The sequence below is a fragment of the Amblyraja radiata genome, chromosome 24 (assembly GCF_010909765.2).
Source record: "Amblyraja radiata isolate CabotCenter1 chromosome 24, sAmbRad1.1.pri, whole genome shotgun sequence".
Lineage (NCBI taxonomy): Eukaryota > Metazoa > Chordata > Chondrichthyes > Rajiformes > Rajidae > Amblyraja > Amblyraja radiata.
Window position 1 is genome coordinate 21,315,000 of NC_045979.1, and position 16,201 is coordinate 21,331,200.

At 42.1% G+C, this 16,201-nt stretch overlaps 1 protein-coding gene across 1 annotated transcript in view; it reads left to right on the plus strand.

The window, feature by feature from the left end:
• The window catches only part of LOC116986838 (SRSF protein kinase 1-like), a 53,890-nt gene that overhangs the window by 23,776 nt on the left and 13,913 nt on the right, over positions 1–16,201 (plus strand). The window contains exons 3-10 of the mRNA XM_033042570.1: positions 1,455–1,573; positions 5,067–5,175; positions 6,510–6,597; positions 7,426–7,513; positions 9,206–9,312; positions 10,043–10,208; positions 13,173–13,198; positions 14,813–15,050. Coding sequence (XP_032898461.1) covers positions 1,455–1,573; positions 5,067–5,175; positions 6,510–6,597; positions 7,426–7,513; positions 9,206–9,312; positions 10,043–10,208; positions 13,173–13,198; positions 14,813–15,050 — 941 coding nt within the window. The remainder of the gene's footprint in view (positions 1–1,454; positions 1,574–5,066; positions 5,176–6,509; positions 6,598–7,425; positions 7,514–9,205; positions 9,313–10,042; positions 10,209–13,172; positions 13,199–14,812; positions 15,051–16,201) is intronic.

The window sequence follows — 16,201 nt, forward strand, 5'->3', positions numbered from 1 at the left end:
CTCCTTAATTTGAGGCTGGTTTAAGACGGGCCATTCAGAGAAACATCATCCTTGGCAACGTATGGTCTAAAAACTAGGTTTTGAGAAGCTTCAAAACAAGCAACAGATGCTGATGAGGCATAAAGGTTCAGGGCTCCAGTTGCAGAAGGCACTGCTGTTAATGATGTAGGAATACTCATCAGACTAAAATTTGTTTAATAAAGATATTTGAAGTGTAGAAGGATATAGAATGAGTGGCCACAACCTTGGAGGGATATGAAAATTGAATCCAAGATAGTTCAGAGACTAACAGGTATGTTTTGGGTGACTAAGACTTCAGTTGAGTTCCAGGTAGATGTAAGTGAGATCAAAGTTGGAACAAGTCAAGAGATAGCAAATACTTGGGTGAAGCACAGATTTGAATGTATTACTCCAGAGGTGGTTAACACTAATTTACAATCAATCCCTTTTTTTTCTTCTGGGAGAAATAGGAAAATAGTTTGATCTGTAAATACGCTTGATGCAGATTGTTTTTTTGCACTAAATTAATTGTAACATTGTAGTGCATGCAAATAGTTTGCGTTTGGAGTTACACTATACATGGCAATCACATTTTATTGTTTAAGATGCATTCTTACTGGGACTTCTTCAATTGCCGTTGAGGCGATAGTTACAAGATGAAAATATTCCTTTTCTTCCACCCATTGCCGATGCATGTCCCAGAGAAGTTGCCACTTTTCTGAGCGTTTCCTGGAATTGATCCTGAAACCTTACCGATGTGGTAGGTTAGGTTTTCCTTTGTGCCATACCATTGTGTTACCAGCCAAAATTCTCACAAAGCAGACGATGTATAGATTGGATTTGGTTTGCTTACAAAGCATGTTGAGAATCCATGAACAACACTAATATAAATAAGTAATGAGGCTAGTCAAGCCAGCTCAAAAGGTTTGTGGCTAAACTTCTACATCAACTGAAAGAACTTCAAACTAAAGAAGGATCCTGACAAAAAATTACCCATCCTTTTTATCCAGAGATGCTGCTTGACCCACTGAGTTTCTCCAGCACTTTGTGTCCATCTTTAGTATAAACAGCATCTGCAGTTCTTTGTTTCTACATCAACTAACCTATGTTTTGTTGCATTCCCATCAGTTGGGATTGCTTTGTACCATGGCATTTATTTGATAACTGAACAGTCATAAATCTTGAAGTAGGAACACTGAGTAAAGAAATGTCTCTTTTGTCTCTTCTCTGTAGTCAACCCATGAGAGCAGATCACCTGGTTCATGACTCCAATCACTGGGAGACAAATCTCTCAGCAATTGTTAAAACACAGCCTTAAGAACTGCATATGTTTCAGTTCAATGGTCTCTTCTATACCTGAGGGAATGGGTTATTAGCAGTTCTGAGGCATCATTGTTGCTGTTAAGTTTACCTTTGGGAGCAATTAGTATATATGTTCTTTCTATTATTTTCAGGCCCGAGCCTCAACATAGATCTCACCCCATTATAACAGAATCTGAAGCACAAGAGCCAGAGGATGAAATTTTGGGATCTGATGATGAAGAACAAGAAGACCCAAGTGACTACTGCAAAGGTGAGTTTGTTCTGCCCAGAGGACTGTTTAACTTGCAGGTAGTACTCCAGATAGGCACAAAAAGCAGGAGTAACTCAGGCAGCATCTCTGGAGCGAAGGAATGGGTGACGTTTCGGACCAAGACCCTTCTTCAGGTCTCGACCCAAAACGTCACCCATTCCTTTTCTCCAGAGATGCTGCCTGTCCCGCTGAGTTACTCCAGCTTTTTGTGTCTATCTTTGGTTTAAACTAGCATCTGCAGTTCCTTCCTACACAGTAGTACTCCAGGTTTAATTAATGTGTTGGAAGGAATTTGGCGATGCCGGTTTATACCAAATAAAGACACACCGCTGGAGAAAAGGAATATGTGATACTTAGGGCTTAAGTTCTCCTCTTCAGACTAGAGAAGGGTTCTGACTAAAAACGTCACCTATTGCTTTTCGCAAGAGATGCTGCCTAACCTGTTGAGTTACTCCAGCAGTTTGTGTCTCTCTGTTACATGTTGTTTTGTACATATCAGTACATTCCAATGTTTTAATTATGATTTCTCATTATCTTGGACCGAGGTTGCTGGCAAGTTGGAGCAGAAATGGTGTTAGACTTGGAATTGCAGATGCTAGTTTATAAAAAAAATACACAAAGTGCTGGAGTAACTTGGTGGGTCAGGCTGCATCTATGGAGAACATGGATAGGTGGTGTTTTAGGTCGGGACCCTTCTTCAGACTGATTGTGTTGGGGAGGGGTTGGTGGGGGAGGAGGGGAGAAGAAAGCTACAAGTGTGATGGGGCAGGACAAAGCCTGGTGAGTGATAGAGGCATACAGGTGAGGGAGAAAGGTGTAAATGACCCAGTCATTCTCACAATATGGTACAACATAGTTTTATTTAAGATCACTTACAGTACACTTCAGCATGTTGTTACAGCAGTGTGGCGAAGATTAGACTGCCAGCATGAGCTCTGATAATATAAACTGTGTAGTAAGCAGAGCTTCTACTAATAAAGCACTACAACAGGTTAGTGTGGAGTAACCAATCTACATTTTCATTGTAGAAATGAAATGAAGCACAATTAAATGCAAGCCTATAAGCATAAACACACTAGTACGGGATGGCTAAATAATACAGTAGCCAAAACGCTAATACAGGGACTTATAGATAGTTACACAAAATCTCCATATCTAAGGGGTGGCCTACAGACCCATTCCGCACGCGTGCGATATAGATCCGCATCTCCTCCCATCACCGGGGAAGTGACTAGGGAAGTAACCGGGGATGGCGCCGGAGACCCGCAGGGTGGAGGCGGCGAAGCTGGGGCGCGGGGCGCCAAACGTTGTGGTGAGGCCGTAGGGGGCACGGTCAGCGGTTGCTCTGCAGCAGCAGAGCGCGACGGAGGAGACAGTAGGAGGGTAGATCAGATGCGTGACCTCTGGATACGAGACTGTAGGACGTGGTTCTGGTCTCCAATTGGAGCCGTGGGTTTGAATCCCACTTCTGACACCATGTAAATGACCCACTCATTCGCACAACATGGTACAGCATAGTTTTATTAAAGATCACTTTTAGTGCACTTCAGCATGTTGTTACAGCAGTGTGATGAAGATTAGACTGCCAGCATGAGCTGAGTTCTGATAATATAAACTGTACAGTAGAAGGAGCTTCTACTATAATTGGTTAGTGTGGAGTAACCAATCTACAAAAGACTAGAGATGAAAAGTTAGGGGGATAGGTTAGAAAAGATGTGAATTATAAAGCTGGCGGAAGGAATATAGGTGGAAGGAGAAAAATGGGTAGGAATCCACGTGGGTCACAGGGAAGAGAGGTGTTGGGGGGAGGGAAATATAATAGTGTTATAATTCCCTGATGCATAAGTAAATTTGAGTGAGGGGAATGAGATGTAGTTTGTGAGTAATATTAGGAAATGAAAATAAATAATTGCCTGCCTATCACTGAGTGTCGTGATGGCAAGGTCAGGTGAGCCTACATTGTGAATAAATGAAGTTTAGATTATCGAACAATGAGCTAGTTGACATATAAGATCTGAATTGAGGCTTTAATTGCAAGCTGCATCTAGATGCATATTACGGAAAATAGGAGGCATGATCAAAATCTTTCTTAACTTTGACAATAGACAATAGGTGCAGGAGTACGCCATTCGGCCCATCGAGCCAGCACCGCCATTCAATGTGATCGTGGCTGATCATCCCCAATCAGTACCCAGTTCCTGCCTTTTCCCCATATCCCTTGACTCCGCTATCTTTAAGAGCCCTATCCAGCTCTCTCTTAAAAGCATCCAGAGAACCTGCCTCGACCGCCCTCTGAGGCTGAGAATTCCACAGACTCACAACTCTCAGTGAGACAAAGTGTTTCCTAGTCTCCGTTCTAAATGGCTTACCCTTTATTCTTAAACTGTGGCCCCTGGGTCTGGACTCTGGATTAACAATTTTATGTTTCAATAAGACCTCCTCTCATCCTTCTAAACTCCAGAGTGTACAAGCCCAGCTGCTTCATTCTCTCAGCATATGACAGTCCCGCCATCCCGGGAATTAACCTTGTAAACCTATGCCGCACTCCCTCAATAGCAAGAATGTCATTCCTCAAATTAGGGGACCAAAACTGCACACAATACTCCAGGTGTGGTCTCACTAGGGCTCTGTACAACTGCAGAATTTGTAGACTGATGAATCCCAGATCCCGCTTGACTTCCCCTTTTCCCAACTTGATGCCATTTAGATAGTAATCTGCCTTCCTGTTTTGCTACCAAAGTGGATAACCTCACATTTCTCCACATTAAACTTCATCTGCCATGCATCCGCCCACTCCCCCAACCTGTCCAAGTCACCCTGCATTCTCATAGCATCCTCCTCACAGTTCACACTGCTACCCAGCTTTGTGTTATCTGCAAATTTGCTGGTGTTACTTTGAATCCCTTCATCCAAATCATTGATGTATATTGTAAATAGCTGCGTTCCCAGCACCTAGCCTTGCGGTACCCCATTAGTCACTGCCTGCCATTCTGAAAGGGACCCGTTAATCCCCACTCTCTGTTTCCTGTCTGCCATCCAATTTTCTATCCATGTCAGCACTCCACCCCCAATACCATGTGCCCTAATTTTGCCCACTAATCTCCAATGTGGGACCTTATCAAATGCTTTCTGATAGTCCAGGGTACACTACATCCACCGGCTCTCCCATGTCCATTTTCGTAGTTACATCTTCAAAAAATTCCAGAAGATTAGGCAAGCATGATTTCCCCTTCGTAAATCCATGCTGACTCGGACCGATCCTGTTACTGCTATCCAAATGTGCGGCTATTTCATCTTTTATAATTGACTCCAGCATCTTCCCCACCACCGATGTCAGGCTAACTGGCCTATAATTCCCTGTTTTCTCTCTCCCGCCTTTCTTAAAACCTTTTGTATTTTGTAAACGCAGATGTTTTCAACCCTCTTTAAAAGTAAAATATATTTTTGAAACAATAGATGGCAGCATTGATTTTATCCCCTTTGTATATCATAGGTGGATATCATCATGTCAAGATTGGCGATCTTTTTAATGGTCGATACCACGTGATTCGAAAGTTGGGATGGGGCCACTTTTCTACAGTGTGGCTATGTTGGGATATTCAGTAAGTCATGTTTAACTATATTTAAAATTCCGTAAGTGTATTCCCATGGTGGCCTATAGATTTTATAAAACTAATCTGGAGCAACCATGTGTTGAACCTTGCTGCCACCTGGCTGAACATTATGGATTGGAGTTTGAATCTTATTTTTCACAGGCAACCATTTCAACCTATGCATGATCTTGAAGAAATGTTTAATTTGTTTATGGCTGAAAATACTTTCTTGACTATAATTATCTCCCTGTATCCCATTTGAAATATCTTGTATTCAACACTTGCTGCTCAATTTGGCAACATAAATGAGTTTTCTTCAGTCAATATCATACCTGTAACACAGCTAAAAGGTGGTGATTGACCAGAACAAATCTAAATTTGTTTCTTTCTCACATTTGGGGTAAACTGCACTTGATTAGAAATTGTTTTCCAACATTGTTTATGTATCTGCATGTACCGTATTTCCCAGCAATGAAGACACACCTGCGTCGAAGACGCACCCCCAATTTAAGTTGCTACATTTTGAAAAAAGGATGGCGGGCCCGAATCAAGGGTTTGGTTTAGTCCAGGTGTCGGCAACATCGCCTGAGTGCCCCGTGACTGGCTGCAGTTCCCAGATCCCTCTTGTCCCCGGGACTAGCTGCAGTTCCCAGGTCGCCTGCCCCGGGACTGGCTGTGGCACCCTGGTCGCCTGCCCTGGGACTAGTAGAGAGAGAGAGAGAGCCCGAGACGGAGCAGCCAGCCTCCCGCCCAGTAGCTGTCCGCCAACCACCACCTCCACCGATTGTGCCTGTGCCAAAGGGCACCATGGCTGGCTGGCGGGCCGGCCGGCAGAAGGCGCTGAGGTGGAGGCTGGTTCTGCTGTCCGGCCCTGGTGGCCACTCGCAGCCACCCGAGCTACTTCCCTCCTCGGGCCAGACTCCCCAAAGGAACTTTACCCCCCCCCCCCCCACCCCGCAGCGGCGCTGTCCTTTTACAGCAGCTTCCCATCAGCTGCCAGCAATGAGGGATAGACTTGGCTCATCGATCTTGATGTTGCTTTACTGAGGGATAGCCAGGTCTATCTTGCTTGGCTAACAAGCTAACCTTCGGCCTCCAAGACACAGGTAAATTTTCGTGCCTTATTTTTGGGTAAAAAATAGCGTCTTCATTGCCGGGAAATACGGTAATTGAAAATAAAACTTCTTATGTACTTTGCATTTTTACACAAGGGTTGAACTTGAGACATGAATGCAGAAAATTCAGACTATAACATTATTGTGATGTTAATTGTGTTTGGCTGTTGAGAAATGAATTTTTATCTTGTCCCCTTTTCAGCTATTAAACTACTATTGTTCATTTAGGGGTAAAAGATTTGTTGCCATGAAAGTTGTTAAAAGTGCTGAACATTATACAGAAACTGCTCTGGATGAAATCAAACTACTGAAAGCAGTAAGTAGCTTCATGATGCTTTTCTGACAAGTGGCGTGCTTTCTACCCTCTAGGCTAGGGCCATCAATACTCATTCTATCACGATTTGCAGAATAATTTCATTGTTTCAGTGACTGATGTTTCCAAACAAATTGCTGATTGATTCTATCACTTGAAATGAGATTTGTTGTTTTTCTGAAGGCAATTAAGTGGTAGGTAGGGTTGGGTTTCATGGTTTGTTTTTCTCTGAAAATGCATATTTGCACAGCTAATACAGAGCTATGATCAGACACCATCTGGATAGATGCATTTGGATACGGTGACGTTGGAGCTTCAATTTAGGAAAAAGCTGCTTGTCAGCTTAAGTGTAAAAGCCATTTTAAATAGGGTTGAAAGTATTTATTCGAGTGTGATTATCCTAAACAATATTACAGTTAGACATAGAGGTGGAAGAGTCAAGTCTTCGAGTGTAGAGAAGTTTGGAACTTTCCATGAAAAAGTTGAGGCTGTTGAATCAAATGAAATATTCGGAACCCAAGATATTTTTCTTAACAAATTTAAACCAAAGTGGCACAAATAAAACAAAACTATGGTTAACTAGATTGATCAAATTGGGCCTGTGATAAAATTGGCATAAGAGTCTGTTCCGGTGACCAACGTTGGGGGACCTTATGGTCATTTATGTTGTTCACAATTTTGCATGAGGATTATCTTGCGGTTAACAGCAATGTCACTTTTACTGCATGGATCTGGCCATTTATTGCCTGAAATCTTTTGTCTTGAGCTAATTATAGAAAATAAAACATAACAGAATATCGCACAAGGAAAAATGTTGTTATCTTTTTTCAGGTTCGTAACAGTGACCCAAGTGACCCGAACAAAGAGAAAGTGGTTCAGTTGTTGGATGACTTCAAAACTTCAGGAGTGAATGGATCACGTATCCTTTTTATTTTGTTCTTGGTGTATTATCAATTTAGCTGTTGGTACAGTGAGTATTGAAAATTAAACCAGAGTAGAATGACTGGTTAGAGCAAAACATGCAAACAACTTCAATGTTGTATCTTTGCCAATCAGGCCGGCAGATGAATGGTTGGAAAATGGGAGAGCAAAGATATAGTTGGCTGATAAATAGTTGCTTTTCATTGTGGCACGCTGTTGTTCCAAAGTGGAAATGTAATCAATGTAAATCCGTTATCTAAGCCTGTGGTTAAAAACTGCAACTTTAGATGAAAAGCAGTGCCCCAGCTGCTGACTTCTTCCCCTTGCTGATATGTGCTTGAATATTATTGCCTTGGCTTTTTGCTCCATATTAATCCATGAATTCCAGATTACAGTTCCATAGAAGTTTTTCTTCAAAATAATGCTTTAAGTTAACTTGCTTTAGTTTAAAATGAAACTGCTGGAGGAGCTCTGGTCAGGCAGCATCTGTGTAGGCAAAGGGTTAATCATGTTGGGTCGAGACCCTACATCAGGATATTGGTGTTTAGCTCTAGAGTACAGCATCTGCAATCTCCTGTTTCCATCTCGCTGAAGTTAGTGCTTGAATGTTTTAAGTATTCACCTAATCTTCATCATCTTCAACATTCTTGTTACTCTACTGTTCAAATAAAGAATTCCACATGAGCGCTAATATTGGTCAGAAATCAAATGTGAACACAAGCTCCAGAGATATGTAATCAATACAAGAATGAAAGACAAGCAGCCGAGAATGTGCAAATGCATGTCAGTAAAAGGGAGAATGACAAGCCTTTGAAAACGCAAAGCACTATGATAGTTCCTCAAGTCACTAATTCTACTATAAATTTCCAAGATTTGATAATACCCATTGTTTAATAGTCATTGTAACTAGCATCAGAAGATGCGAAAGTATAATAGAAGCAAAAAATAGCTATGATGTTGGAGATCTGAAACAAAGCCACACCAGGTTGGGTAGCATCTGTGGATATACATTTAACGTTTCTGGTCAAATACTTCTCATTGGAACCAACAAATGTTCAGAATCAAAAATGACAAAGTTACTCCAGTACTTGATGTCTTTTTTGTAGATAGAAACATAGAAAATAGGTGCAGGAGTAGGCCATTCGGTCCTTCGAGCCTGCACCGCCATTCAATATGATCATGGCTGATCATCCAACTCGGTATCCCATCCCTGCCTTCTCTCCATACCCCCTGATCCCTTTAGCCACAAGGGCCACATCTAACTCCCTCTTAAATATAGCCAATGAACTGGCCTCAACCACCTTCTGTGGTAGAGAATTCCACAGATTCACCACTCTGTGTAAAAAATGATTTTCTCATCTCGGTCCTAAAAGACTTCCCTCTTATCCTTAAACTGTGACCCCTAGTTCTGGACTTCCCCAACATCAGGAATAATCTTCCTGCATCTAGCATGTGCAGTAAACCAGCATGTGCAGTTCCTTGTGTCTAAATGTTAGGAATCAAACTTGTTTTAATGTAGAGGAAGAGGATGTCAATAACAGGGTCGAAGTCAAGAAAGACAATGATGTGGTGATGTTGGCTGCGACTGGGTGGTGAAGGCTCACAACTGGTCTGACTGGAGCAGAGGTGAATGGGGGATGGATGGGATCAGAAGAGAGGAAGAGAAAATATAACCTTAACCTTGTTCAAGATGTTTGCATGGTGTTTGAAGTATTGGGACATCACCTATTAAAGTGGATCATCAAATCAAACTACCAGGGACTTCCGATCAATTGTGTTAAAAGCATAGTTCGGCAAGTAAGTCTGGTCATTTTTATGGATTTTTGGGGAAGGGGGAGGTGGTGAAGGGAAATTATAAGAAAAATAACCAGTAAAGGTGCCACATCTCATCTTAATGCTAATGTTTAATGTGCATATTATATTTCTACAAATTCCAGAGGGATGCATATAAGTGGCTGCTTTAGAATCTATAATAACATTGAGATAAGCATGTGCACAAGATTTTATGCGGCAGAGCATTTAGTTACTAAAGAAAACATCACCTCGGTCCGCGGTGGTTGAGTTACTGCCTTACTGCACCAAAGACCCGGGTTCAATCCTGACTAAGGGGGAGGCTATCTGTGCGGAGTTTGTACGTTCTCCCTGTGACCGCGTGGATTTTCTCCAGGATCTTGAGTATCCTGCCATAAATGTGAAGATGTGCATGTTTGTAAATTAATTGACTTTGGTAAAATTGTAAACTGTCTCTAGTACTGGATAATGCCAGTGACAGGATTGGTGCAGAACCAGTGGGTCGAAGGGCCTATTTTTGTGCTGTATCTCTAAAGTCTAAAAAGTGTAAAGAAAATTAAAATTTGTCATATTTTAAAAGGTAAAGGTAGACGGAGGTTTAGGCGTATCCATCACGGGCAGTGCTTTGTATGTCACCTAACAACTATTCGACACGAGTTTGTTCAAATCTGAGCATTAAGGTTTGCTTGTGAAATATTGGCTGCCACTGCACGTTTTCACTCCCTGTTGATTGTAGGTCCTCCAGGGACTCGATTATCTACATTCCAAGTGCAAGATCATCCACACCGATATAAAGCCAGAGAACATCCTCTTGTGTGTGAACGAGACTTATGTCCGCCGCCTGGCTGCAGAGGCAACAGAATGGCAAAAAGCTGGTGCCCCTCCACCGTCTGGATCTGCAGGTAATTAGGTTTTACCCAGCGCTGCAGGCTTAAACATTGATACAAAAGAAAGAGCCACTAAGCTGCTTGTAGTTAAGAAAGAACTGCAGATGCTTGAAAAATCGAAGGTAGACACAAAATCTAGAGAAACTCAGCAGGTGAGGCAGCATCGATGGTGACCCGAAACATCGCCTATTCCTTCGCTCCATAGATGCTGCCTCACCCGCTGATTTTCACCAGCTTTTTTGTCTACCAGGCTGCTTGTGGTAGTCATTGGAGATTTTGATTGTTTTCATTTTCATAAGCAACTTCTTTATCCCATAGCTAGCTTCGTATTTTTTTTAAATCCCAGATCATCTAAATCTACAATCATGATGATAACTCCATGGAAGCAAGAATTTGATCCATAGAATCTGTGTTGGGCTCTATGATAAAGGCAATCCTGTTCATAGAAACATAGAAACATAGAAATTAGGTGCAGGAGTAGGCCATTCGGCCCTTCGAGCCTGCACCGCCATTCAATATGATCATGGCTGATCATCCAACTCAGTATCCCGTACCTGCCTTCTCTCTATACCCTCTGATCCCCTTAGCCACAAGGGCCACATCTAACTCCCTTTTAAATATAGCCAATGAACTGGCCTCGACTACCCTCTGTGGCAGGGAGTTCCAGAGATTCACCACTCTCTGTGTGAAAAAAGTTCTTCTCATCTCGGTTTTAAAGGATTTCCCCCTTATCCTTAAGCTGTGACCCCTTGTCCTGGACTTTCCCGACATCGGGAGCAATCTTACTGCATCTAGCCTGTCCAACCCCTTAAGAATTTTGTAAGTTTCTATAAGATCCCCTCTCAATCTCCTAAATTCTAGAGAGTATAAACCAAGTCTATCCAGTCTTTCTTCATAAGACAGTCCTGACATCCCAGGAATCAGTCTGGTGAACCTTCTCTGCACTCCCTCTATGGCAATAATGTCCTTCCTCAGATTTGGAGACCAAAACTGTACGCAATACTCCAGGTGTGGTCTCGCCAAGACCCTGTACAACTGCAGTAGAACCTCCCTGCTCCTATACTCAAATCCTTTTGCTATGAAAGCTAACATACCATTCGCTTTCTTCACTGCCTGCTGCACCTGCATGCCCACTTTCAATGACTGGTGTACCATGACACCCAGGTCTCGCTGCATCTCCCCTTTTCCTAGTCGGCCACCATTTAGATAATAGTCTGCTTTCCTGTTTTTGCCACCAAAATGGATAACCTCACATTTATCCACATTATACTGCATCTGCCAAACATTTGCCCACTCACCCAGCCTATCCAAGTCACCTTGCAGTCTCCTAGCATCCTCACAGCTAACACTGCCCCCCCAGCTTAGTGTCATCCGCAAACTTGGAGATATTGCCTTCAATTCCCTCATCCAGATCATTAATATATATTGTAAATAGCTGGGGTCCCAGCACTGAGCCTTGCGGTACCCCACTAGTCACTGCCTGCCATTGTGAAAAGGACCCGTTTACTCCTACTCTTTGCTCGTTCGTAGTGATCTCTCCCCTATATTCATGTCCCTGCATTATTTTTAAACATTTTTGTTTCTAGTTCTATAAACCGCCCTAACCGTCTGAAGAAAGGTCTCGACCCAAAACATCCCCGACTCATTTTCTCCTGAGATGCTGCCTGACACTGAGCACTTTGAGTCTATCCACATGATGCCACTTCATGTTCTCTGCAGGACGTGCTTTTCCATCTTCTCCTTACCAGCATTGGTTGTCTTGTGACCACTAAGAATTTAAGCAAATAGAAGAGTTAAAAAAAGATTACAATATAATTTTAAAATCCAAAACCCTGCCCTCAGATCCTCTAGGAAAATAAGAGTGAATTAAGCAGGTATCGTACTACTAATGTGTGACCGTTTCCAGTCAAGTAAGTGTAGTCTCTTTTGAAAGCATTCAGGGGAGAGGCTCAGCAATATGCTGCCTGTGATCAGCTTACTCCTGAGGCCTTGCTGTGTAATACCACATGAAGTCCGACACTGCAGGTGGTGGAATAAATGTAACCCATCTGAGTAAATATCACTTGCTTGTCCTGGACCAGCTATATAGAAGCAATAGCCAAGAAAACACACCCAACGTCTCCATAGATGGATTAGGAAGTTCGACATGTCCCCAACAACTCTCACCAACTTGTACAGATGTGCCTCCGAATGTATTTTATTGTGGTGCATCACAGCATGGTTTGGGAACGGCTCCATCCAAGACCACAAGAAATGGCAGAGAATTCAGAACGCACCCCAGACCATCACACAAACCAACCTCCCTTCCATGGACTCCATCTACACATTACGCTGTCTTGGCAAGGGCACCAGCATAATCAATACGAGTCTCATCCTGGTCACTCCCTCTTCTCCCCTTTCCCATCCGGCAAGAGGTACAGAAGTGTGAAAGCGCACACCTTCAGATTCAAGGACAGTTTCCTCCCAGTTGTTATCAGGGAACTGAACCATCCGATCAACAACTAGAGAGTGGTCCTAGGCTACTATCTACCCCACTGGCGACCCTCAGACTATAATTAATCGGACTTTAATGGACTTTGTCTTGCACTAAATGTTATTTCCTTTATAATGTATCTGAACTTTGCAGATGGCTCAATTGTAATGCATAGTTTTTCTGCTGTACCTTGGTACACGCGACATAATAAACTAAACTTGACTGAGCCATAATGTTGTACTATGTACACATTTATACTGTACACACGTTTAATCCATGCCTGTAAAAGCCATACCGGCCATGGGAAATAAGCTTTAGTTATGTTAAGGAAAGAGAAACCACTAGACCAGATTGTTGTATCGGTATATCTTAAGGAAAGTGATTTTCTACTTTATTGACTGACTTCACACCTGCACTGTGTAGTTTAATATTTCAGAACATGTCTTGCTGATTTGCAGTTACAATATAATTTTTTGCATTTGTAATTGTTGCTTTTTCTCTTGCAGTGAGTACTGCACCACAGCCTAAACCTGTAAGTACCTCGGCTTTTGGTTCTGTCGTAATTTTACTTAATGATATCAAAGCGGGATTTTCTATCAGAAAATTGGTATTATGATTTGTCCCTGACTGCGAAACTGCCTTGGTTTTTAAAATGATGACTGTGTACAAAATAGTACCAATAAGGCACAGCGGCATGTGGCCAAGTGGCAGAGTAGCTGCTTTATAGCACAGTGAACCAGGTTCAATCCTGACTACGGGTGCTGTGTGTATGGAGTTTGTACGTTCTTCCTGTGACCACGTGGGTTTTCTCCGGGTGCTCCGGTTTCCTCCTGCTCTCCAAAGATGTCAAGTTTGTAGATTAATTGGCTTTGGTATAGATTGTACATTGTTCCTAGTGTGTGGGATAATGCTAGTGTACGATATCGCTGATCGGCGTGGACTCAGGCAGCCGAAGGGCCTGTTTCTAAGTTGTACCTCAACTGAAACTTTTTCATCTAAAGAAAAATGAGCATAAGGTATTGGTGTGGTCTTATTGCTTGTGATTTTATACTCACTGTGCTAGATTGATCATACATATTCACAATACAAGTCATTGAATGGTTGAAACCTGGCATTGTTTGTGGTAGCAGCATGAGCGAAATTGAAAGCAACATTTGTTTGCTTTGGCATATTTGCAACTTGTTGATCATGCAACGTCACAGATAATACTAATACTAGAATTCTGTACTTACCTACTTCCCTACTCTCAAGCTTTTCCCATTGAGAGTAGGGAAGATTCAAACAAGAGGACATGACTTGAGAATTAAGGGACAGAAGTTTAGGGGTAACATGAGGGGGAACTTCTTTACTCGGAGAGGGATAGCTGTGTGGAAGGAGCTTCCAGTGGAAGTGGTGGAGGCAGGTTCAATTTTATCATTTAAAAATAAATTGGATAGGTATATGGACGGGAAAGGAATGGAGGGTTATGGTCTGAGTGCAGGTAGATGAGACAAGGGGAAAATAAATGTTCGGCACTGACTTGAAGGGCCAAGATGGCCTGTTTCAGTGCTGTAATTGTTATGTGGTTCTATGCAACTCAAAGCTGACTTCTGTTGTAAACACGGCCAAATTCAGCAACAGTATCTGTGCTTAAAGTTTGAGACCATTTTAATATAATACTTTAAAATATGGTTGATTAATGAAAGGGTGTTAGTAGCACAGCATTTTAAAAATAGTTTATGCTGCTTTTCAAGCTACATTGCACTTGTCAGTCTTCCCAACTGGGATTGACATTCACATGGCTTAATACGGAGTCCATAATCAGCATTCTGGGAATTACAATTTCCTAGCTCTTAATAGATTCATTTTTGGGCATCCATTAACTAGGCTTTAATAATTGACCAGACTTAATAGAACTATTACGGTTCGTTGAGGAAATTTGCATCAGTTGATGCCATTGTGACTGCTGGCTCTAATATAATTGGATTTGGGGGGGAAAATGTTCTAGTCTGCAACAATGGTGTGAGAGTTTTGAACTCCAAAGATCATCAGTTTATAGATCGTGCACATTATGGTGTTGCTGAGAATGGTGAAAAACAAAATAGCGAATTAGCTGAAGGAATTAAAAGTATGTTTCTTACAAATTGGAATATTGTACCTTTTACAGATTGGAAAAATGTCCAGAAACAAAAAAAAGAAGCTTAAGAAGAAACAGAAGCGGCAAGCAGAGCTACTGGAGAAAAGATTGCAAGAAATTGAAGAGTTGGAACGGGTTGCTGTAAACGTAGATAAAGAACAGCAACTGGACGATGATGAAGATGATGCAGTGCAGGAAAATGATCCTGATCAACATGTTCTTGAGCAGCTGGAGAAAACAGTGGATAACACAGCTTGTGAAGAGCAAGGTAGGTTGAAGTATCCTTGGAATAATCGTCCCCCCATTTCAGGGCACCATAATGTTTGGGACACATGTGTTTGTAATTGCTCAGGTGTGTTTAATTGCCTCCATAATGCAGGTATAAGAGAGCTCTCAGCACCTAGTCTTTCCTCCAGTCTTTCCATCACCTTTGGAAACTTTTATTGCTGTTTATCAACACGAGGACCAATAAAGTTGTGCCAATGAAAGTCAAAGAAGCCATTATGAGACTGAGAAACAAGAATACAACTATTAGAGACATCAGCCAAACCGTAGGCTTACCAAAATCAACTGTTTGGAACATCATTAAGAAGAAAGAGAGCACTGGTGAGCTTACTAATCGCAAAGGGACTGGCAGGCCAAGGAAGACCTCCACTGCTGATGACAAGAATTTTCTCTACAATAAAGAAAAAAACCCAAACACCTGTCCAACAGACCAGAAACACTCTTCAAAAGTCGGGTGTGGATTTGTCAATGACCCACTGTCCAAAGAAGACTTCATGAACAGAAATATAGAGGCTGCACTGCAAGATGCAAACTACTGGTTAGCTGCATAAATAAGATGGCCGAGATACAGTTTGCCAAGAAGTACTTAAAAGAGCAACCACAGTTCTGGAAAAAGGTCTTGTGGACAGATGAGATGAAGATTAACTTATATCAGAGTGATGGCAAGAGCAAAGTATGGAGGAGAGAAGGAACTGCCCAAGATCCAAAGCAGACCACCTCATCTGTGAAACATGGTGGTGGGGGTGTTATGTCCTGGGCATGTATGGCTGCTGATGGTACTGGCTCACTTATCTTCATTGATGATAAAACTGCTGATGGTAGTAGCATAATGAATTCTGAAGTGTATAGACACATCCTATCTGCCCAAGTTCAACCAAATGCCTCAAAACGGATTAGCTGGCAGTTCATTCTACAGCAAGACAATGTTCCCAAACATACTGCTGAAGCAACAAAGGAGTTTTTCAAAGCTAAAAAATGGTCAATTCTTGAGTGGCCAAGTCAATCACCCGTTCTGAACCCAATTGAGCATGCCTTTTATATGCTGAAGAGAAAACTGAAGTGGACTAGCCACCAAAACAAGCATATGCTAACAATTGCTGCAATACAGTCCTGGCAGAGCATCACCAGCGATGT